This window comes from Pinus tabuliformis, chromosome 6, assembly GCF_031772625.1.
Source record: "Pinus tabuliformis cultivar Carrire ecotype Pingquan chromosome 6, CPIR1, whole genome shotgun sequence".
Classification (NCBI taxonomy): Eukaryota; Viridiplantae; Streptophyta; class Pinopsida; order Pinales; family Pinaceae; genus Pinus; species Pinus tabuliformis.
Window position 1 is genome coordinate 1,789,459,337 of NC_142292.1, and position 23,270 is coordinate 1,789,482,606.

General features: G+C 40.3%; 1 protein-coding gene across 1 annotated transcript; it reads right to left on the bottom strand.

The window, feature by feature from the left end:
- Positions 1–20,970: 20,970 nt before the first annotated feature.
- On the bottom strand, positions 20,971–22,925 carry LOC149266162 (uncharacterized). Its single transcript, XM_089430088.1, has one exon. The coding sequence runs from the start codon at positions 22,745–22,747 to the stop codon at positions 21,503–21,505; it is 1,245 nt and encodes a 414-aa protein (XP_089286214.1). The 5' UTR covers positions 22,748–22,925; the 3' UTR covers positions 20,971–21,502.
- Positions 22,926–23,270: the final 345 nt, after the last annotated feature.

Sequence of the window (23,270 nt, forward strand, 5' to 3'; positions counted from 1 at the left end):
CAAAAGGAGCAAACTCCATTAAATTCCAAAATATGGAGAAAGAAAGAACCACAAACAGAAAGATGTGGTATAGCCTTGTATGCAGAAGGACAAGAAAATCAATGGTACATCGACAGTGAATGCTCAAAACACATGACAGGTGACAAAGAAAAACTACACTCATATTATGCCTTAGAAAATGAAAAGAGCGTCTCATTTGGAAACGACACTTCTACTGTCATAAAAGATAAAGGCTCTATTTTCTTGAAAGAAAAAGTTAAAGCTGGGAATGTTATGTATGTTGATGGATTAAAGCATAACCTGTTGAGTGAGTCAAATGTGTAATCAAGGAAATGAAGTAGTGTTTCAATCAAATGGATGTGCTGTTCGTGAGCTTGATACAGAAGAAACTGTGATCAAAGGTACAAGAACTCCAAACAACCTATACATACTCAAGGGAGGACAACAATAGTGCTATCTAAGCAAAAATGATGAAAACTGACTATGGCACAGAAGATTGGGACATCTAAGCTTTTCTCAAATAAGAAAAGCATGCAGATTTCAGGCTGTTTGTGATCTACGAGATATCAACATTCTTGAAAATACTATATGCAAATCATGTCAATTCAGTAAACAAACCAGATCTCACCACATCGAAAAGGAAGGGTCAGCTAGTAAGCCTCTTGAACTTGTTCATACTGATTTATGTGGACCATCAAGGAAAAAGTCACCTTGTGGAGAAGAATACTTTATATTGTTCATTGATGATTTTTCCAGAATGTGTTGGATAGGTCTTCTAAAGCATAAAGATGAAGCATTTGAAAAGTTCAAAGCCTTCAATGCTTTGATTGAAAATGAATCAGATCGCAAAATCAAATGCCTCAGATCTGATCGAAGAAGGGAATTTATCTCAGATGAATTCTTTGACTTTTGTGAACAACATGGAATAAAAACGCAGTTCTCTACCACAAGGACTCCTCAGCAAAATGGAGTGGTAAAAAGGATAAACAGAATTGTTCAACAAATGGCTCGTGCTATGCTAGATGAATCTGGAACCCCTGCAACCTTCTAGGGTGAAGCTGCATTCGCTACTGTCACTATTTTCAACCAAGCAAATGTTCGGGCAAACAGCACTCAAACTCCACATGAACTTTGGTATGATAAGACTCCTACTGTAAAATACTTCAAAGTTTTTGGAAGCAAATGTTACATCAAAAGGACTGATGAAAAACTTGGTAAGTTTGAACCCAGAGCAGATGAAGGTTTTCTTCTTGGCTACTCTTCCCGAAGTAAAGGATATAAATGTTATAATAAAATACTTGGGAAAATTATTGAAAGTATTGATGTTGTGGTTGATGAAACATGCAAAAATCCAAAATAGATAAAAATCGAAGATCGTGACAATGAAGAAGATAAGGATCAATTTCCCTCATCAAATCACACTAATTCTGAAGAAGAAACCAATGAAGCACCAAAAGAAGAGATAATTGTAGAAGAAAAGACTTCGTCCAGGTATGTTCAGAAAAATCATCTAGAAACTCAAATTTTAGGGGAAAAAGGGGCAGGTCTGCAAGACAAAAAGAACTATTACAGAAGCCTCAAGCTATCTAGCATTACTATCTTCCACCGAACCTCAAAATGTAAATGAAGCATGCAAAGATGAATTTTGGGTCAAGGACATGAATGAAGAACTTGAGCAAATTGAAAAGAATAATACTTGGGAATTAGTTCCTAGACCTCATGATAAGAATATCATAGGAAACAAATGGATATTCAAAAACAAGCTGAACGAAAATGGAGAAATTATCAGAAACAAAGCCAGACTCGTTTGCAAAGGATATGCTCAACAAGAAGGTATAAATTTTGAAGAAACTTTTGTACCTGTTGCTAGACTTGAAGCCATAAGAATGTTTCTTGCTCTTTCTAGTTTTCAGAAATTCAAAGTATACCAAATGGATGTAAAATCTGCCTTTCTTAATGGAGACTTAGAAGAAGAAGTCTATATTGAACAACCAGAAGGATTCATTTTTGGAAATGACGCAAAACTTGTATGCAAACTCAGAAAAGCTCTCTATGGTCTAAAACAGGCTCCAAGGGCATGGTATTACCATCTTGACAAATATCTCCACCAACAGGGTTTTTCAAAGGGGTCAACAGATAGCAATCTATATACAAAGATGGACACTGATAAATTGCTAATAATTGTTGTGTATGTTGATGATATCATTTTTGGTAGCAATGAAGAATCCATGAGTCAGAATTTTGCCTCAGTAATGCAACAAGAATTTGAAATGTCCTTGCTTGGTGAGCTTACCTATTTTCTTAGTCTACAAGTTCAACAAAATAAAGATCATATTTTTCTCTCACAAACCAAATATCTCAAACAGATCCTGAAAAAGTACGACATGGAAGATTCTAAACCAGTATGTACCCCAATGGTAACAGGATGCAGTCTTAGCTCAAATGATGAATCAGCAGCAGTGCATCAACCAACTTACAGATCCATGATTGGCAGTCTGCTTTATCTAACAGGTACCCAACCAGACATCATGCATGCAGTGGGAATAGTTGGAAGATTCCAAGCAAATCCTAAGGAAACACACCTTCAGGCAGTCAAAAGGATTTTCAAATATCTTCAAGGAACACAGAACTTTGGTTTATGGTATCCTAGAGATACAGATCTTACACTTCATGCATATACAGATGCAAATTGGGCAGGAAGTGTTGATGACAGAAAAAAAACACTAGTGGTGGTGCATTCTATATGGGTTCCAGGTTAGTGTCTTGGTTCAGCAAGAAACAAAGTTCAATTGCATTATCTACAGCTGAAGCAGAATACGTGGTTGCTGCATCTTGCTGCACACAACTACTTTGGATGATGCAAACCTTGCAAGACATTCAGATCACATGTACTCCACCCATCTCCATTCTATGTGATAATACAAGTGCCATCAGTATTTCAAAGAATCCAGTCATGCACTCCAAGACCAAGCACATACCCATCAAATATCATTTTCTACGTGAACAAGTGCTTGAACAAAAGGTCAAACTAGAGTATGTTCCCTCTAAGGAACAAGTTGTTGATATATTTACTAAACCACTGCCCAGAGAGACATTTGAATATCTCAGACAAAAGTTGGGAGTAGTTGTTGCATCATCCTGTTGTTAAATCCTATTTTCTTCAAAGAAAGGTGGTTATATGCGAGTTTCATAAATCATAGTCGCGTACATACGCGGGTTTCGGTGAGCACAGTCGCGTATATGATGGTTTGAAGGAAAGCAGTGGGCCAGACTCAGGAAAAAGGGGTCTGTTACGTCAATTATCTGCTCTGTTTGATGATGGTTTCATTCTGCTGATAACATGTGGAAATATATTGGTTCTTATAAAGTTGTTGATAACTTGATGTATATCTAATTGATGATGATGCTTTGATATCTCTTACTAACATATGCAATGATCAGATCTGACAGTGAACAGGTGGAACAGGTTCAGGGGGAGAATATGGTTGATGATAGTTTGGGAACTAATGATGGACATATACAAGTCGCTGGTCTAGATGCTGCTGATGGTGCAGATCATATGATAGTTGTTGATGACTACCATGGTCTTGATATTTGGTCTCTGTTATATATGTCATGTACATCTTTTAATGTAAAGGTCATGAAAAGACCTAATTTGTAACCCCACTATGCATGGGATGGATGACGTAATGTTTTTTGTTTTGACCTGTATAAACAATTGGTATATCCCCAATTGGTTGGGTGGATGAGTCAAATTTGGTATATCCCCACTTGGTTAGGAGATGGATGTATGTATGAGTCATTGGTGATAGGAAAGTCATTTGTGATGTATGTATAGAGTCATGTTCTTCTTTTAGAACATCTTTTTGCAGACTTTGCTTATGCTCGAGGGGAGCATGGACTCAATCATGGGAACTCAATCAGCGCACTTCAGCGTATCAGAGAATTCAGCATGCACTCAGGGGGAGTATGACCCTTTGCCCTTGATATCAAAGGGGGAGAGTGAGTTGGTGTGGTTGTTGTTGCCATCAAGTCCAAAGGGGGAGATTGTTGGCATTATGATGTATGTGTTGTACTTGATGGCAACCCACTTGTAGCAGAACAACTCACTTGTATATCGTAACTAAATGAATCTACATAAGATGTGACAGAATGCATGATAGTGGTGTTTACAAATGTGATGAAATGCAGGGCAGCTTTAAGGAATCAATTCAAAAGGCAACTCACTCAGATGAAAGATCACAGTATAGCAGGTAAACAGCAAAGAATGGCAGATCAATCTTCACAGAATGAAGAAAGAGAGGTATACGCAGGTTCACCATTGACCAAGCTGCGTATACACGCAAGTTCACTGTATACAAGTCGCGTATATGTACACACGCACTTTCACAGAAGGAAAAGTGCGTATACCTTGGAAAACTAAATTTTTGGTCTGAAGTATTTGGTCCATGGTATTGGTCCAAGGTATCTGGTCCGAGGTATTGACCCTAGGTATTTGGTCCAAGGTATTGGTCCTAAGTGGTTTTGGTCCATGGTGTTGAGAAAAGCCTAAAACTATAAAAGGAGGAGAAGATCATTAGGCCAAGGTGTGCAAGTATCGAATATCTGATGGACTGTGAGATCTAATATACAGGTTATTGGCTTATGGTGTTGTGCTCAATCTGAACCAAAGATGAACCTTAGCATTTGATGAAGAATTAGATCTAATGATGTATTAGGATCTTAAGGCTTGAAGTGAATTATCTTTATATGGTTTGATCATGTATCTGAATAATTGGTGCATGTTGTAGTCTGTAGATATGATGATCTGGATATGACTGAAGTCTCGAATAGTTATATTGTTTAAATCATCATTTACAGATCTGTACACAGGTTCACTTTAGAAAAAGAGCGTATACGCACTGGTTCTGCATATCAAAGCAGCGTATACATCATAAATTTGATTTGCAGATATGTACGCTGGTTCGCTTTGAGAAAAGCATGTATGCACGCAGGTTCAACACATGGAAGTAGCATATACCTTATAAAATATGTTTTAGTTGCTTCTGTTTGCTGTTGCAGTGTTCTAGGTTCTAGCTTGGGTTCTGGTTATTGTATTCTGGTGACAGCATTCTGAATGATCAGATTAATGGGTTGTCAAAGTGATTGATTGATTCGGTTGTGGTTGGTTCAAAAGGAGATTGGTTGATGCAGATATATATTTGATGATTGAATGATGTTGTTGATGGATCCAGTCTTGAAAATTTATGAAACGTGGTCCCTGGTAAAAAAGAGAAGGTTGTAGCCTACGTACTAGTAAACATATCAACTAGTACAAGAGCTAGGGGGTTGTAGCTCCCTTCTAGTAGAAGCTGGAGAACGAGAGAAGGTTGTAGCCTTCTACAGGTAGAAGCTTGCGTACTGGTATAAGACTGCACCAGTACAAAAATTGTAAACAGAATTTTTTTATTATTAAAAGAAGACAGAGACGACAGCAACAGGTGGTTTTTACCCACATTGGGTTTCCACCTTATATCTTGGTGTTCTTGTGTGTTGCTTATGTGTGATGCTTTATTCTGCTTTTACTGCACTGTCTAATGAATTCCTGATATACTGATTAAAGTTCAATACATGATAATTTGGGTAAATCTAAAGATCTTTGCATATACGTTGGTTGCATTAAGTACAGTTGCGTGTATTAGTTCACTGAGCTGAAGTAGCATATACAAATCAGTTTTTGAAAATTAAATTATTGATATGATAATACTGATTCACCCCCCCTCTCGGTATTATTTCCAACGAATCACTTATTGATGATGTGCCTGAATGGACCTCGTATGCTCCTAGGCTAACCTTGACACTGTATGATGGTCGTTGCTTGTCCCAAAGCCTGCATGATGATGGTTATCCTTAAGATGACAAGGGAGGGCTTGAAGATCACTAATAGGCCCCAACGTTCAAGCATACTAGTGCCACATCAACCCTTTCACCCTTAGAAGGGCGATGCAAGACACCTTGGTGATGGTGTCATGGATTTGGAGACATACCCATGTCCTTTGAGCTATTTCTTGGATTATGGAGCATTCATGACCCATTTGTCACTTACTTGTAAGTTGTGGCATATTGATCACTTATGGAGGATGACATCATAGTGGAGGAGCCTATTTTCCCACACATGTGGGCTATTTTGGTATTATTTGTTATGTTTTTAAGCTATTGTGAGGTTGGCTTGTAACCTCTCACTTGTTGAACACTTGAGCAAACTTGTATTGGGGCTTGTAAATTAGTGAAAATAAGGGTTGTTAAGCCTCATATAAATAGAGACTCCCTTATTTCATTTTTCATCATCAGACATTCATCACTCTTCTTATCTAAAAGAGTGCAAATTAGTTCTCCTTCTCTACTTGGGCTGAAATTTGACTTTTCTATGGTGCAAATTCTCTTGGAGATGGAATTTTCTATGGAAATGTTTTCATGGGATTAAATAAAGCGTTTCTTTGGAGACTTTTGTAAGTTTCATGCCTATTTTCTATATTTTGCATATTGTATTTGTTTAGTAGGGTTTCTCTTTTTGTGCCATGATTAAATGCTAAATTGTTAAGTTTAGGTATGTTCTATGCTTAGAGCAATTTATTTCAATTTTCATAATTAGCTCAATATTTTTTTTCAAATTAGCAATCACATCAGCATTAAAGTAAACCGCAGATAGAACATAAACATACATCGCAAAAGACAAGCCAAGACAAGAGGACACAAGATGTGGCACTAGCCAGGGACAAACCCCAATGTGGGGAAACCCTTGATCAGTTCTTCTTATATGTTCTTCAATAGTTCAGTAGAGAGAGAGCGATAACACATTTACAACAGAGGTCAACACTTTGACTTATCTAGATAAGAGCATAGATCATCTCCAACAAAATGATACATGAGATCAGAAGACATGTTGCTTCAACTGATTCTCCAAGGCGACTCCTTCACCTATCATTGTGTTGCATCTCTTCATCATGTTGCACCTCATCGTGCTGCACGTGCTTGTTTTCTTGCCATACCATAACAGCACCATGAATTTGTTGCACTAAATACTAGTTGTCCCATGTTGTATCATTGTACCATTGCTGTCCCATTGTGCACTATATGTCATTGACCATTGTTGTACCATATGCTGCACCATACTACACCAAGTTTCCTTTGTTGTCCCATTGTTGTATCATTATAGCACCATGTAGCATTGTTGTCCCACCGCTGCACCATACATCTTGTTGTCCATACCACTGCACCATTGTTGCACCATACATCATGTTGTCCATACATCTACACCATTGTTGCACCATACATCTGCACCATTGCTACACCATACATCTTGCTGTCCATACATCTTGTTGTCCATATTGTTGCACCATTGCTGCACCATACATCTTGTTGTCGATACATCTTGCTATCCATACTATGATGTCTATAATGTTACATCTTACTATCCATACTATGATGTCTATAATGTTACAACATTCATCATAAGACTTGGATCTATCATTCATGACTGTCATTCAATCCAAACAGCAGATAGAGCATCCTTATTTAGAACAGCGTTAAGGATAGTTGAAGATGTGGCTTCTTTGTCTCAGCGTTTACGTGTGAGAGCATTCCTTCCATGACAATAATGGTATTCCTTTCATGACTGCGTATAGGATAAGGGCTTTTCCTTTCATGACATCAAGGGCATTCCATGTGTAGAGCACTTCTTCTAGGACAGCGTTTAAGTGCCATCTCCATTACGCAGCGTAGCAACTAGATTTAGGGCATCTCTTCTCCTTAGACCTGTGGCTAGGGTTTCTACCTTCATTTGCATGACTGCGTATTACTGCTTCTCCATAGGGCAGTGTTAGGGCTTCCTTCACCATGCTAGATCTCCCTTTCCTCCTGTGTCTAGGACTTCTTCATTAGGGCAGCATAGAGCCTAGGGCACTCCCCCTAGATTAGGGCAGCGTAGAGCCTAGGGCACTCCCTCTAGATTAGGGCAGCGTTATCCCTTAGGATCTCTCCTCCTACTAAAACCTAAAGACAAGTAGAGAGGAAGAGATCCCAAGTGTGCGTTGAAATGACTTGAAGGCCACCTCTATTTCTACTAAAACGTTGAGCACAAGTGGGGTTTATTTGGTTGTTGGCCGACCTTGATGAATTGTCCCATAACACTAATAAATTCATATCTCCATGAATACTTACCGGAATCGGATGATCTTTAGATCAATCCTACAACTCTCGATGAGAGGGATCCAAGAAAAATATCCACTGCCATTAATAAGATGACCCACATAGAGTTTGGCCCTAGTTGCCAATTTTAACACTCCCTCTCAACTAGGGAGAACTCCATCCACTGATCCATATGTCCAATTGTACTATCTCTGCCATCAATGCCCTGCACTACTCTGCTCTGTTGAACCATAAAGAAGAATAATTGATCAAGAATGTCTCATACCATTCTCTACTAACCCAAAGTCAGTTTCATCTAAAGAGAGTGTGTCATATCGCTCTTACTGACCCGAAGTCAGTTTTATTGATCCCAAATCAATATCACAAGAGAGTGTCTCAAACCACATGTGAGTGTCTCAAACCACTCATACTAATCCCAGATCAATTGGAGGTCATCCTAGCATAGGGAGTACGGTAGATACAACGATGCGTCCATCGATAGTACTACTATGGTCCCTAACCCCATTTCCCTGCTCATTAATCAGATGAGAGGTACTTCCCATGAGTCCCAGACTGCATGGGTAGGATGCCTCAATAGGAGAACTAATCATCCTGACCCACAGGAGAACTAATCATCCTGTCCCAAAGTCGCCTCGGGGTATCACATGGGAAGGTTGAGCTATTCACCTTGTACACAGCGCACCATTAGGGGAGGGTGAGTCGCCCTATGGTCGTGTGTTGCTCTAGTAAGTACCCCAAACCCCCCAAAGCTCCCAGAGCTCAATGCATGAAACATGTAGGACCCTTATACGAAGGTCTCTCAACGACTCCAAGTCTTTCGAGAAAGTCACAACTTTGACCTTTCCCCGGGGCTTTGACAAAATGTCTGTGACCTATACATCAGTCTCAATTCGATGGAGCCTCCTCGCTCATCGACTTACCATATCCCAAATAAGGTAGTATCTGATGTCTATCTGCTGGAGCAATCATCGAATACGGAATTCCTCAACAATCGAAACCCCCCCCTGGTTGTCACAGAGGATCATAGTGGTATTCATCATGTGTACAAACAGCGCACTGAAGAGCTTCCACAACCAAGCAACTTCACACGAGATCATACTCGTAGCTATGTATTCGGTCTCGACGGTGCTTATAGCAACCAACTTCTGCTTCCTGCTCATCCATGATATCAAAGCAGAATCCAAAGAGAACCAGCACTGAGAAGTGCTCTAGTGATCCTCCACACTGCTTGCCCAGTCAACATTCGAATAATCATGCAGCTTCATATTTCCGGCAGTGTATCTCAATCCATGAGAGATTGTGCACCGAAGATATCTCAAAAGATTCTTGGCACCAATGCAGTGAGGCTCAACCAAATATGAGCTCACCATGCTAACTACAAAACATATATACGGACAAAATTTCACCAAGAACATCAATGCAAATGAGTTTATGAAACTCAAAGGCATTTCCCAAATCTGGCCCGACATCATCACCATATAACTTCTGAAAGTTAAGATCCTCGAGGTAGTCACGGGCTTGCAGTTTACCATTCCACATCCGGAATCCAACAACCTCTTACTTCTACAAGTGAGAGGGTCTGCGCCTATCAGAAATAGGTCGTTCTTAGAAGGTGTCAGTATTTGAGGTCTACCATCCACAACCTTCAAACAATGGTTTGGATCGGCTTCACGCTTAGTGAATCCCAGCTTCATCTGACAGCTATCAATCTTCTCATATCAAACCCGGGGTGATTTGCTTCAAGCCATAGAGGGCTTTCTTCCACCTACATACATGAGATTCCCGATGAATCTCAAACCCCTCGGGTTGTTCCAAGCCTGTGAACCTGCTACATGAGGGGAATGGTCCCTTTGTAAGATTTTCCTTCGGTACATCTCAGACATGTACCTTCATGCTCCTTTTGAATTCAGGCATCCCAGTCACCATCTGACTCACATCGGGTAGGGCCCCACAATAAGTAGACCTTCGGTGCTATAGATGAGATGTGTCAACTACCATGGTCCCCAGTGGACCATCTTGCAACTGGTGCAAATTGCCAACCCTAAACCCATGAATAAAAACATCTTTGAAAATTCTATTTTCAAACATGTACCTTTCCATCGATGAATGCCACCCTGAAACATTCGACTTCCATTGCCGAAATGGACACCAGGTTCTTCTTGCGATCAAGTACATAAAAGAGATTCTATAAATGAATCGAGTTACCCTCATTCAATTGAGGGGTAACATTTCCTACACCCTTTCCGGGATAGGTGGCATCAGCTCCAAGTATAATCCCACGATTGTTTCTTACCAAATTCGAGAGAGCACCCTTCTATCTGATGAAGTGCCTTGAAGCACTATAATCAATAAGCCAGATTCCCACAAAATCTGAAGGAGAGGGCCAATACAAGATAACGCTTCTTTATCTTATCAAAAACAACATTTGATTCTTCATACCTGGGGTTCCTTGCTTTCCTTGAAGAGTTGGTCATTTCCTTGATGACTTGCATTATCTGTCATTCCTTCGATCATTGAAGATGTCCCTGGAATGATTGTTATCTTCATCAATAGATGTGTCCCTGCCATTTGGACACTCCTTCGCATAATGGCCGAACTTATTGTAAGCAAGGCATCTGCCTTTCCTTTCACCTTGAGATCCGGACTTCCCATTGAAGTGATCTGTAGGTAGGCCATCAAAAGCTTCCACTGCGCCATTCTAATGATATACTTTGCTTCGACTTTACCCTTGGTGAATTTGAAGAGGGATGAGGAATCCATTGATCCTTTTGTCCTTTCCCAGCTGTCTTCAGTGATTGCTCTTTCACTCTTGCTTGGGATTTGTCTTCACCTCACCTTTGATACCATGTTAAGTTTAAGTATGTTCTATGCTTAGAGCAATTTATTTCAATTTTCATAGTTAGCTCAATATCTTTTCTCAGATTAGCAATCACATCAGCATTAAAGTAAACTGCAGATAGAACATAAACATAAATCGCAGAAGACAAGCCAAGACAAGAGGACACAAGATGTGGCACTAGCTAGGGACAAACCCTAATGTGGGGAAACCATTGATCAATTCTTCTTATATGTTCTTCAATAGTTTAGCAGAGAGAGAGAGTTAGTACATTTACAATAAAGGTCAACACTTTGACTTATCTAGATAAGAGCATAGATCATCTCTAACAAGATGATACATGAGATCAGAAGACATGCTGCTTCAACTAATTCTCCAAGGTGACTCCTTCACCTATCATTGTGCTGCATCTCGTCATCATGTTGCACCTCATCGTGCTGCACCATGCTACACATGCTTGCTGTCCCATTGTGCCACTGCTGCACAATGTCATGGTTGTCTCGTTGTGCCACTACTGCACTATGTCATGATTGTCCCATTGTGCCACTACTGCACAATGTCATGGCTGTCCCGTTGTGCTTTGCCATACCATAACAACACCATGAATTTGCTGCACTAAATACTAGTTGTCCCATGTTGTACCATTGTACCATTGTTGTCCCATTGTGCACTATATGCCATTGACCATTGTTGTTCCATTGTTGTACCATATGCTGCACCATACTGCACCAAGTTGCCTTTGCTGTCCCATTGTTGTATCATTGCAACACCATGTAGCATTGTTGTCCCACTGCTGCACCATACATCTTGTTGTCCATACTGTTGCACCATACATCTTGTTGTCCATACATCTGCACCATACATCTTGATGTCCATACATCTGCACCATTGCTGCACCATACATCTTGTTGTCCATACTGCTGCGCCATACATCTTGATGTCCATACATCTCGCTGTCCATACTATGCTGTCTATAATGTTACAACATTCATCATAAGACTTGGATCTATCATTCATGACTGTGATTCAATCCAAACAGCAGATAGAGCATCCTTATTTAGAACAACATTAAGGATAGCTGAAGATGTGGCTTCTTTATCTCAATGTTTACATGTGAGAGCATTCCTTCCATGACAGCAACAGTATTGCTTTCATGACTGCGTATAGGATAAGGGCTTTTCCTTTCATGACAGCAAGGGCATTCCATGTGTAAAGTACTTCTTCTAGGACAACGTTTAGGTGCCATCTCCATTAGGCAGCGTAGCAACTAGGTTTAGGGCATCTATTCTCCTTAGACCTGCGGCTAGGGTTTCTGCCTTCATTTCCATGGCTGTGTATTACTGCTTCTTCATAGGGCAGTGTTTAGGGCTTCTCCATAGGGCAGCGTTAGGGCTTCCTTCACGGTGCTAGATCTCCTTTTCCTCCTGCGTCTAGGGCTTCTTCATTAGGGCAGCATAGAGCCTAGGGCACTCCCTCTAGATTAGGGCAGCGTAAAGCCTAGGGCACTCCCTCTAGATTAGGGCAACGTTATCCCTTAGGATCTCTCCTCCTACTAAAACCCAAAGACAAGTAGAGTGGAAGAGATCCCAAGTGTGTGTTGAAATGACTTGAAGGCCACCTCTATTTATACTAAAACGTTGAGCACAAGTGGGGTTTATTTGGTTGCTGACCGACCTTGATGAATTGTCCCATAACACTAATAAATTCATATCTCCATGAATACTTATCAAAATCGGATGATCTTTAGATCAATCCTACACCTCTCGATGAGAGGGATCCGAGAAAAATATCAGCTGCCATTAATAAGATGACCCACATGGAGTTTGGCCCTAGTTGCCAATTTTAACATAAATCGGTGTTGAAATTTTGCTCCTTTAAAGCATGTGAAATTGTTTTCTTTGAAACCTATAAGGAACTCAAAATGTGCATTCCTTATATTTAAATTCTTACCTCACAAAAAAACTAGTTAGGGTTTTAAAATAGATGCCTTAGTCATCCCCCTTTACTCCAAAACCATTCTCATTCAATTTGGCCCTAGAAGACTCCATTTAGAACAAGGCACTAATCATAAATTGTATTGATCATCCATTTAATTAATTAAATTCCTCCATCTTTGCCCAGATACCTAGGTTTAGCAGAGATATTTTATGTGGAAAATTGCCTAAATGTGAGTTTATGTTTGATGTTTATGGTTCAAAGTAGGAACTACATCAACAAATAATCCAAAAGCAAAATCTAGCATTGTTGTATGGTAAAACCCTCCACTTTAGTGCTGACATCATCATTAATATGTTGTTTATGCATGTTTTCAGCCATAAAATTCTATTAATAACCCCTAATCCTTGGTATCTACTGGAAGGCCTTACTTCTTTATTGATTATCTATTGAAAGGTCTTTTTCCTTTGGCTGTTATATGACATCGTGTATCCTATTATTGAAAATCAGCAAAACCCTAGCTTATAACAGCCATCTAACTGGTCTAGGAATAAAGTACTTGAATTTAGGCATTGAATGTGAAAAATTAGTTACTCGATTCCTATTGCGGCAAACTGATAATATTTCACCTACTTGTTAAATTAATTGAATAAGTCACTTGCAGTTTTCTATGGCAAATACTGAAATACATACACTACAGCCTACACAAAATAAAATACTACGGAAACAAAATACTGCACTGGAGAGAAATAAACACACACATATACACTGTTGTTTTTGGACAGATGTCCCCAAAAAAACCCAACTCGAGAAAACCGGTGCAGCAGCTGCGGATTTTATTATTATGCAGTAGTAAATCTGAGTACAAATCATTGGATGCCCAAACTGGCTATCCGATACAGAGAAATGTTGGCAAAGAGTTAGTGAGAAAAATCTCACACTGATTCGGGAGATCCGACACTGATTAGGGGTTGGATGTTTGGCCCCATGCTGCCTCTACACAGCTTTTGCGTCAATCCTACACAGATCTGTGTCACACTGGCTAGGCTCTTCATCACCTTCTCTGTTGATCTCCTGTTGTCTGGAAATTCGACCTTCTGGCCCTCTAGTCTCCCAACCCGCTTCTGGCACTGGATCTCAACTATCCCAGCTGGATTTCGAACTCCCGCTAACGCTGTGCACTGCCTCTGTGTGGCACTGTGCTGCCTCACTAAACTACTCTATGCCCTCTCTGCCTTGCACTCTCTGGATCTAGAAAACTCTCCTCCGAACTATTATCCATGCCGCTTGTTGCAAGAAGATCACTCGATCTCACTCCGGCAACTCAACGCTACTACTCTTGAGAAATTTGATCTCTGATCTCTCATTCGATGTGTTCTCCAAGTGCCCATCAAACTCCTTATAATCTCTCGTTGGAGCTCCAACGACCAAGATTAAAACATAATCAAGGGCTAAGATTAACTGGCAATTGATCATTGTCTTCTTCTAGAAGATTCACACCTGATTTAATTAATACCCTTTAATTAACCAGATTTTCTAAGTTTAGACTTAGAGAACTATTTTAAAAAGTTAATTATTTTAATTAAATTATCTCTAGGTGGAATTTTCCCAAACGATTTATGGGTATTGGAGAATGCATGTGTCTTAGCCTCTCTGCAAAATCTCAATGCAAGAGCACATCTGATACTACAGAAATCAACACTTCCTCTTAGCAAGGAATGTGCTCTAGTGTTGCAACCTACTAGAGCATCACTCTGTCTCTGCACCATCTCCTGTTGCGTTGTTGATGTCTAGCTCTGCTGCCCACCAACTACTGCGCAACTCTGATATGAGTTGCATCTATGCTATTGTTGGTCCTGCTGAATTGCTGCCAACACTACATCTACATTGCAACCCTCTCTCCATCTGCTGCTGCTGCAACTGCAACATCTGCAACGGAAAAGCATCCAAAATATTGAACCGTGTTCAGTATGATGCATCTGTTGTCCGAGTTCTGACTGCTACTAGTCTCTGCGCTATCATTGAAGCCTCTGCGCTGCTGCTGACTCTGCTATATGCCAACTGCACTGTTGCCAACTCTGCTCTATGCCAACTGCACTGCTGCCAACTCTGCTCTACGCTGCTCAGAATCTGACCGCTACTAGCTACTGCATCTATCACTCTGGCACCTGACTGCACCAACTAACACTAGTCCATCCTGCTACTGCTGACTATGGGCTCCTGTAGCAAGGTCTTGATCCAAGAGGTGGACTCCTCAAGGATCTTGCCCATCCTGTAGCTCTCTAGGGCTACAACTCCAGATCGCCCCACCTCACCCCTGGAGGCATCTCGACAATCATGGCAAACTCTTCCTCCAATCTGGAGGACAACCTGTTGATCTTTGCGGATGCAGCTTGTTGATCCTACTTCTCCTCCTTGTCCTTCTTTCTGAGAGGACACTGAGTGTTGTAATGGCCCAGCTCACCACACCTAAAGCACTTGATCTTCAAAATATCCTTCTTTCTTCTGCACTACTCTTGCTTCCCCTTTGATGCAAGGGCCATGTCCTCCTCTTCCTTCACTACTTTCGCCCCACTGCTGCTACTGCCACTAATGGTGGCCTTCACCAGATCACACCTCATCTTCTCTTGCCGTAGATCAACCCATACACGTTCCCAATCTGGCAGTTTTTATTTGCCCAGGATGCTCTAGACGAAAACTTGCTAATCTTCTGAAACGCTATTTAGCGCTAATCGTACAAACTTTGAGGGCTGCGGTGCTAATCCTACTAAAGACGACTGGTCCTGGGCATCCTGAAGCCTTGTAAGGAAGGGGTCCACTCGCTCCCCCTTCTGCATCCTCATGCATCTCAACTTCTCCTCTAGGTACATCTTTCGTTGCTCGGAAGATCCTTCGTATAGTTTAGCTAAGACTTCCCACATCTGTCGGGCAGTGTCCTCGCCAGCTATATGGGATACTACATGATCTCTAACCCCATCAAGAATGATCCTCTTAGTCTTCGCCATCTCAACCTTGTACTTCTTTAGCGGATCTGCATCGGCAGGGACAACTACCACACTATCGACATAAGTTTTGAGATCATGCTCATCTAGAACGCAAGAGACATAGCCTTCCAGATCACACAGTCTGTCCAACCGATCTTGATCTCTCAACCCAGTTGATGTCATCTCTCCTGAAAAAGTCGAACTACTCCCTCTTCTTCTCCGCGCAGCTGCTACCCAACTATCCGCACTCCCTTCTGGAGTGAGAAATCTCGCACACAGCTACTGCTGCTCTGCTAGAAAAATTCAAACTTCTTGGCTGGAAGTCCTCTAAGGAAGAAATTCCCTCAATATGTGTTATTCTCTCCTTTTGACGCTATTCTGCCAGCAACTGCTGCAAAATCACTGCGTCCCAACTGAAGATCTACTCTGTAAGGAAAAATACGTTGCTCCCTTCTGCCTCTGGAAAAGCTTTGACTTGGAGAATCGAATTTCTTTGTCGACTCACTCAAAGAAATCAATCTCACTCAAAACTTCGACCTTCTTGGCCCAAGGACTACGCTGCCTTTAGGGTTTTGAATTTCTGCCTCTACAATAATTTTGAATTCCCTCTTCCTTCTGCAACTGAGCTCTTCTGCTCACGATCTATGCTCTAATACCATCTGAAAAATCGGTTACCCGATTGCTACAGCGGCAAACTGATAACATTTCACCTACTTGTTAAAGTAATTGAACAAGTTACTTGCAGTTTTCTACATCAAATACTGAAATACATACATTGCAGCCTACAAAAAATAAAATAATGTGGAAACTAAATACTACACTGGAGAGAAATAAACACACACATATACACTGTTGTTTTTGGACAAATGTCCCCGTAAAAAACCAACTCGGGATAACCGATGTAGTAGCTGAGGGTTTTATTATTATGCAGTAGTAAATTTGAGTACAAATCGTTGGATGCCCAAACTGGCTATCCGATACAGAGAAATGTTGGCAAAGAGTTAATGAGAAAAATCTCACACTGATTCGAGAGATCTGACACTAATCAAGGGTTGGCTAGCTGGCCTCACGTTGCCTATGCGTAGCTTCTGCGCCAATCCTACACAGATCTGTGTCACACTAGTTGGGCTCTTTGTCACCTTCTCTGTTGATCTCCTGTTGTCTGGAAATTCGACTTTCTGGCCCTCTAGTCTCACACCCCGGCTTCTGGCACTGGATCTTGACTCTCCCAGCTGGATTTCGAACTCCCTCTAAAGCTCTGCGCTACCTCACTAAACTGCTCTATGCTCTCTCTGCTTTGCACTCTCTGGATCTAGAAAACTCTCCTCCGGACTACTATCCATGCCCCTCACTGCAAGAAGATCACTTGAGCTCACTCTGACAACTCAACGATGCTACTCTTGAGAAATTTGATCTCTGATCTTTTATTCGATGTGTTCTCCAAGTGCCCATCGAACTCCTTATAATCTCACGTTGGAGCTCCAACGGCCAAGATTAAAACATAATCAAGTGCTAAGATTAATTGGGAGTTGATCCTTGTCTTCTTCTAGAAGATTCACACCTGATTTAATTAATGCCCTTTAATTAACCAGATTTCCTAAGTTTAGACTTACAGAACCATTTAAAAAAATTAATTATTTTAATTAAATCATCTCTAGGTAGAATTTTCCCAAACAATTTATGGGTATTGGAGAATGCATGTGTCTTAGCCTCTCTGCAAAATCTAGAGGCAAGATCACATCCGATGCTACAGAAATCAACATTGAACATTTAGGCCTTCTAGGCTTCGCCGGTACGTTGTCCCATCTTATAGATCTCTTATATATCACATTGAACCATAGTAATTGATTATTCTTTAAGTGAAATTTAGGTAAGCTGCTATTGTGGTCAAATACCACTAAAGAGTACGAGAAAGATTGTTGAGGTGACAATGGAAACTCTTTCTCTAGTTGGCATAGGGTCTAGATCTACCTAGTGGGGCTTTTGCACTAGGCCTACTAGATTGTGCGGAAACAAGCAACATTTCACCTTTTGGATCCCCTACATACTATTTGGAGTGATCCCTCCCTCCACTTTGGAGAGAATTTATGCCACATTTGCACTAGGCCTACTAGATTGCGTGGAAACACGCAACATTTCACCTTTTGGATCCCCTACATACTATTTGGAGTGAGCCCTCCACTTTGGAGAGCATTTATGCCACATTTGCACTAGGCCTACTAGATTGTGCAGAAACAAGCAACATTTCACCTTTTGGATCCCCTACATACTATTTGGAGTGAGCCCTCCACTTTGGAGAGCATTTATGTCACATTTGCACTAGGCCTACTAGATTGTGTGGAAACAAGCAACATTTCACCTTTTGGATCCCCTACATACTATTTGGAGTGAGCCCTCCGCTTTGGAGAGCATTTATGCCACATGGGTGGCCTTGTAGCACACATTTATGAGGACAATTTGATATTTTGAGCATTATTCTTCATTTATGAGGCATCATTGGGGGTCTTGACTCTTGAGACCTATCCACTCTTGAATCGTAGATATTTTATATCTTTTTTCTCATCTCTAAGGTTTGTGAAAGATAAAGGCATTATTTTACGTTTTTAGGGCTTTTAGTGGATGAAGAAGTGCTAGATCTCTTATACAAATAAGAGAAGCAATTCTTGCTTCTAATTTGGAGCTATATCACTACTTTTCTTTTTCTTGGCTTTTATCTAAAATGCTATGGAAGGATGACTAGAGCAACTTTCTCGTGGAAATAGTTTTACGAATGATCTTGTAACTTCTATGGATTTCCACAGCTAGAGTTATGGATGTAAATGATTTCTTGAGTAAGAAGTCTCTCTAAATCTTGTTGGATTTGTCTATGGATCATTATTGTGTAATTGTACTTTTCTAGTGGGGAGGGTGCATTCTCTTGGTTTCTTCTTCGACAAATCCCTTCTTTAAAAAACCTAGGAAAATTTCTCGAGGAGAGTCATTTCTTGAATTTTCTTATATTTTGTAAGGGACCAGGTGGATCTTTTGGGGTTAGGACAGCCTTAGATATCACCCTCAGTTTACATACTTTCTCCTAGGAAAGTCCTTATTTGACTCCATATGCCCCCTCCCCCTCCCCGCCCCCTCCCCCGGGAAAAAAAAAGTGGGCACTAGTCTTCTCCCAATAGTCAATCATAAAATCCAAAATTTAACTTTTATGTTATTGTTTTAGGGTTAGATTAGGATTTACAACAGTATTACATCAATTTCAACCATAAAAAGGCTAGAAGTTTTGGTATTTGTGCATCTAAAAGACCTAGAACTAATTGTATGATCATATTTTGTCTTGCTAATTTCATTTACAGCCCAATTAGGGCTAGACGTCTTGTTATTTAGGGCTGTTATATGCATCTCAATTTTCAGATTTGGTTAGTTTGATAAAGCCTTAGCTGAATCCATTGTTTAAACCCTAATTTTCATTGATAATTAATTGTTCAAGGGCTGTTTTATTCGCTGCTGTTATAACTTGTCATATTGCTGCAATCTGTCTTTTTTCACATGTCTTTTTTGACATGGCTATTTCAAGGAGGGATTTACATGCAATTTTGACCATATAACCGCTCATATAGTTAGAAGGAAGCTTAAGTACCCTCACATCAATTCATTGCAGGTCTGGGTCCATGACAACCTGTAAAATAGTGGAGATGTCAGTGATAGCAGCATCCTCATTAATATCTGATAGGTTGCAGTGATCACTCAAGTAATACTTGAGCATCTAAAAACCAAATTGTTTCTTCAGCAGGCCAATACATTTTGCTCATTGCCTTTCGCATTAACCAAATATCTCTATAGTTCGTAAAAAGATATAAGTTTTTGGCTTGCCTGATGACTAAAAATGTATGTGTGCAGGAAAGCTGTAATAGAAGTAACTTTATCATTTTGGATAGCATGGACTGGCTTTTGTTCTGGGGGTGCTCATTTTCTAGTGGCTGGTATGCCAGCTAGCTGGAGATCAATACAGCTGGCAGATCAGTTTCTTGCAGGTCTGCTCAATGGGCAATTGTTCCTCTGTTTACACAAGGATCTAGTTGTCTGTCTTGTATGCTAGTAGTGACAGACAAAAGCAATCAATAAATAAAGCAACCAATAGAACTAGATCTTCTGATTCCTAGTTTTTATCCATTGAACACACTGATACAGTAATTCTCATTGATTATGTCTCTGAAGAAAGCAAACTGTAAGCCTTGGTGGATTCTACACAGCTCAACACATCTGTTAACAAAATTTTCATGAAGTCAATCACGTAAGTGCAGAAACATAGTTGTAGGACCATGCAGAAATTTTATCAGATGCCCAGTCTTCTGCCTCCTCCAAAAGGTGCCGAAAACAAATGATTCTTGAGGCATTGTAATATAATCTCCAGTGAGCCACAGAATCATCACCTATGCATTTATTATTCATCCTCTGTGTAAGACTTTTGAAGTTTCTCCTCTAATTTGTGAGTGGAATGTTCGATGCACAACCCAGGTCTAACTTGCTAAGCAGAGGAAAGACTGTAGATTATATCCTTTAAGCAAGTATGTTCATCATGGAATAAAGCACCAGCTCCGTTGAACCACACCATCACCTTCAGCTCAGATTTCTCATTCATTTTAAACTGTGACTGCAAATTTACTTAAGTAAAACCGTCTCCTATTGTTTGTTCTCCAGGCAACTTACAGTCCAATTTTAAAAAGAAAAACAGAAAAACAAAATCATACCAAAGATCAAATACTTCAAAAATTCATTAAGGAATTGAAATGGCATATTAAGGTACTTCAGAGTTCCTCCCATCTGGCCGCCTTATGACTTAGTCAAGAATATCTTGTGTAAAACTTATGGAGTGCAATAATGAAAAGGGGGCAGTGACAATCTGACAAAACTGAAAAGGGAGCAAAGAAGAAAAGAGAAATTCAAATGAAAGGCACAAGTTATAAGAACATGATACAAGTTCAAATCAACAACACAAATCCTGTGAACATTGATTTCCCCCGGTTAAAGACGGTAACAAAAATTAAAGTGGTCAGCTCGTAAATTAATAAAGCCCCATTAAGGAAGGTTTATATACATTTAAAATAATCAAGATATTAGTCAAATAATCCTGTGTGATATATTCCCGGGATAAGAGATTTTATATGTTTCTAAAATTTAGAACAGTTTGTGTTCAGAACCTTGTTGTTCCAATTGCAACAAATCTTGCCACCTGGTTATTCCTGATATCGAGAACTGTGTTCCTCTTGTAGCTTGCCTATGTATAACTGCATTCTACACTCCTGGCACCTAGAAGAGAGTGGGATAAACATTTAAGCAGCCTCTTCCCAGTGACTTACCAGGATTATCTTGTAGAACGTATTATCAGAGTACCATAACAGCTACCAGGCTAGCGGGCGATTTTGTGCCAGAGGGTTAATCAATTACCAGAAGATTCTGCATCTTCCAAAGGGTTCTGCAAAGCCATCATTCGGAACTGAAAATACACTGTTTGAATCTTGGTACAATGAACTGGTAATGCACCTCATTACTTGCAGAGTTTTCAACATCATCAACCTATCAAATTGAAGCCATTAACCAATCTCCTGTAAGTCAACTCATCAAGGCAATGGCCCTTATCACGAAGGTCACGAAGAAGTTTAGAAGCTTCCCGCTGCCTGCCTTTCTTGCAATGCATATCCATAACAGTCCTGTAAGTGATGTAATCAGGCACCATGCCGTTATCTGTCATGTCTACAAGAGCTTTACTTGCATCCTGCAGTCTTCCCTCGAGTGAAAGACTGCTGACAAGCACATTATAAACGCGCTTATTAGGAAACAACCCTTTGCGTAGCATATCTTCGTAAAACTCCAAAGCTTCTTTCATCCTACCTTTCTCACACAGGCCTCGAATGATGTAGTTAAAGGTAAATGGATTTGGGCTGCATCCATACAGACCCATCTCGCGAAAAAGCCTAACAGCTTCTTCCATTTCTAAGGCCCTGGAGTAAGCTTTAATAAGTAAATTCAATGTGATGATATTGGGAGCAACACCAGCAGCTTTCATCTGCTTGTACAGAGACCGAACACTGCGTAAATACACGAAACAGACAGTCAAACTTGAAAACCTGCCCACGAGGGCATTCAACAGCAAATTGTATGTTTTCACTGTGGGCTTACAGTTGGGATCCTTCTGCATTTTCTTGTAGACATTGATGGCAGGCCCTATCATTCTAAGGTCGCAGTAATTATAAATCATGGTATTGAACAGAGACTCACTGCCTATGCAGGCCCCTGCCATGACATCTTCCATAAGCCTCTCCATCTGCTTGTAACGTTTCCCAGAGGACAATATCTGTATCATGAGCTCATATGTTTGATGGTTGTGTTTGTAGGTTCTCTGTTGTGCAGTCCATTGGAATATGTCCAGTGCTAGATCAGGGTCTGTCTGCTCCTGTAGGACATGGGCTACATCTTCAGGCTGGAATCCCGGCTTCAGACTTTCGACCCAATTCTCAAACCGTCTTCCTATGGGAGTTGAATCCCTGGTTGGAGGTAGTCGAGGAGTTATTCTTCGTTCATTCTTGCGGGCATTGGAATTTTCACAATATGAATTCTGCAATGATCTGGCCTGTTGTGGGTGGCTTGGATTTGAATGATATGAACACAGAGGAGGGAGTAACCCAGACCTGAATGATTCATGTGCGTTGATTCTTGAAGCAAGTGAAGCTTGGTGCAAGAGAGAAGACACAGAGAACTTACCGGTACAACCAGAGCTTCTTTTTTTCAATAGCTGATTTATGAGGTTTAACGCCATTTTACTTAGATTTGTGCTTTTGTCCTACCGCTGTTCTGCGTTTCTCCTCTGCTGTTCTTTGGGAATAAGAGCAACAAATCCATGGACTGTTCTTCTTGAAACAATTTATTATTGGTATTAATACAGGCTAAGGGATATTGGATTTATATCGGTATATGAGAAGAGAGTCATTCCCTCCCAATGTTTTACTTATTAAAAAGGGATGAGGCCCATTAATCTAAGGTATTAATATAGGGTAAGGGATATTGGATTTATATCGGTATATGAGAAGGGATGATGCCGATTAATTTAAGTGGAGGCAAGATTATTAAATTTAAATTTGAATAGAAAGAAAGAAATTATTTTAATGTCCACAAAGTTAAAGATAGTTTATGGACAGATTGCTTTTTCATCTGCTTGATGTATTTGATCTTTTTTTTGTAAACCTTCAAAATAAATGCTCCCAACTTCTCGACAAACCCCTCATTAAATAGATTATCCCAAGAGCTCGCTGCCAGCATATCTGCATAACTTTCCTTGTTGT

Bases quoted from the DNA above. Each gene is read 5' to 3' on its own strand.
- LOC149266162 (XM_089430088.1), bottom strand. From the start codon at position 22,747: ATGGCGTTAAACCTCATAAATCAGCTATTGAAAAAAAGAAGCTCTGGT.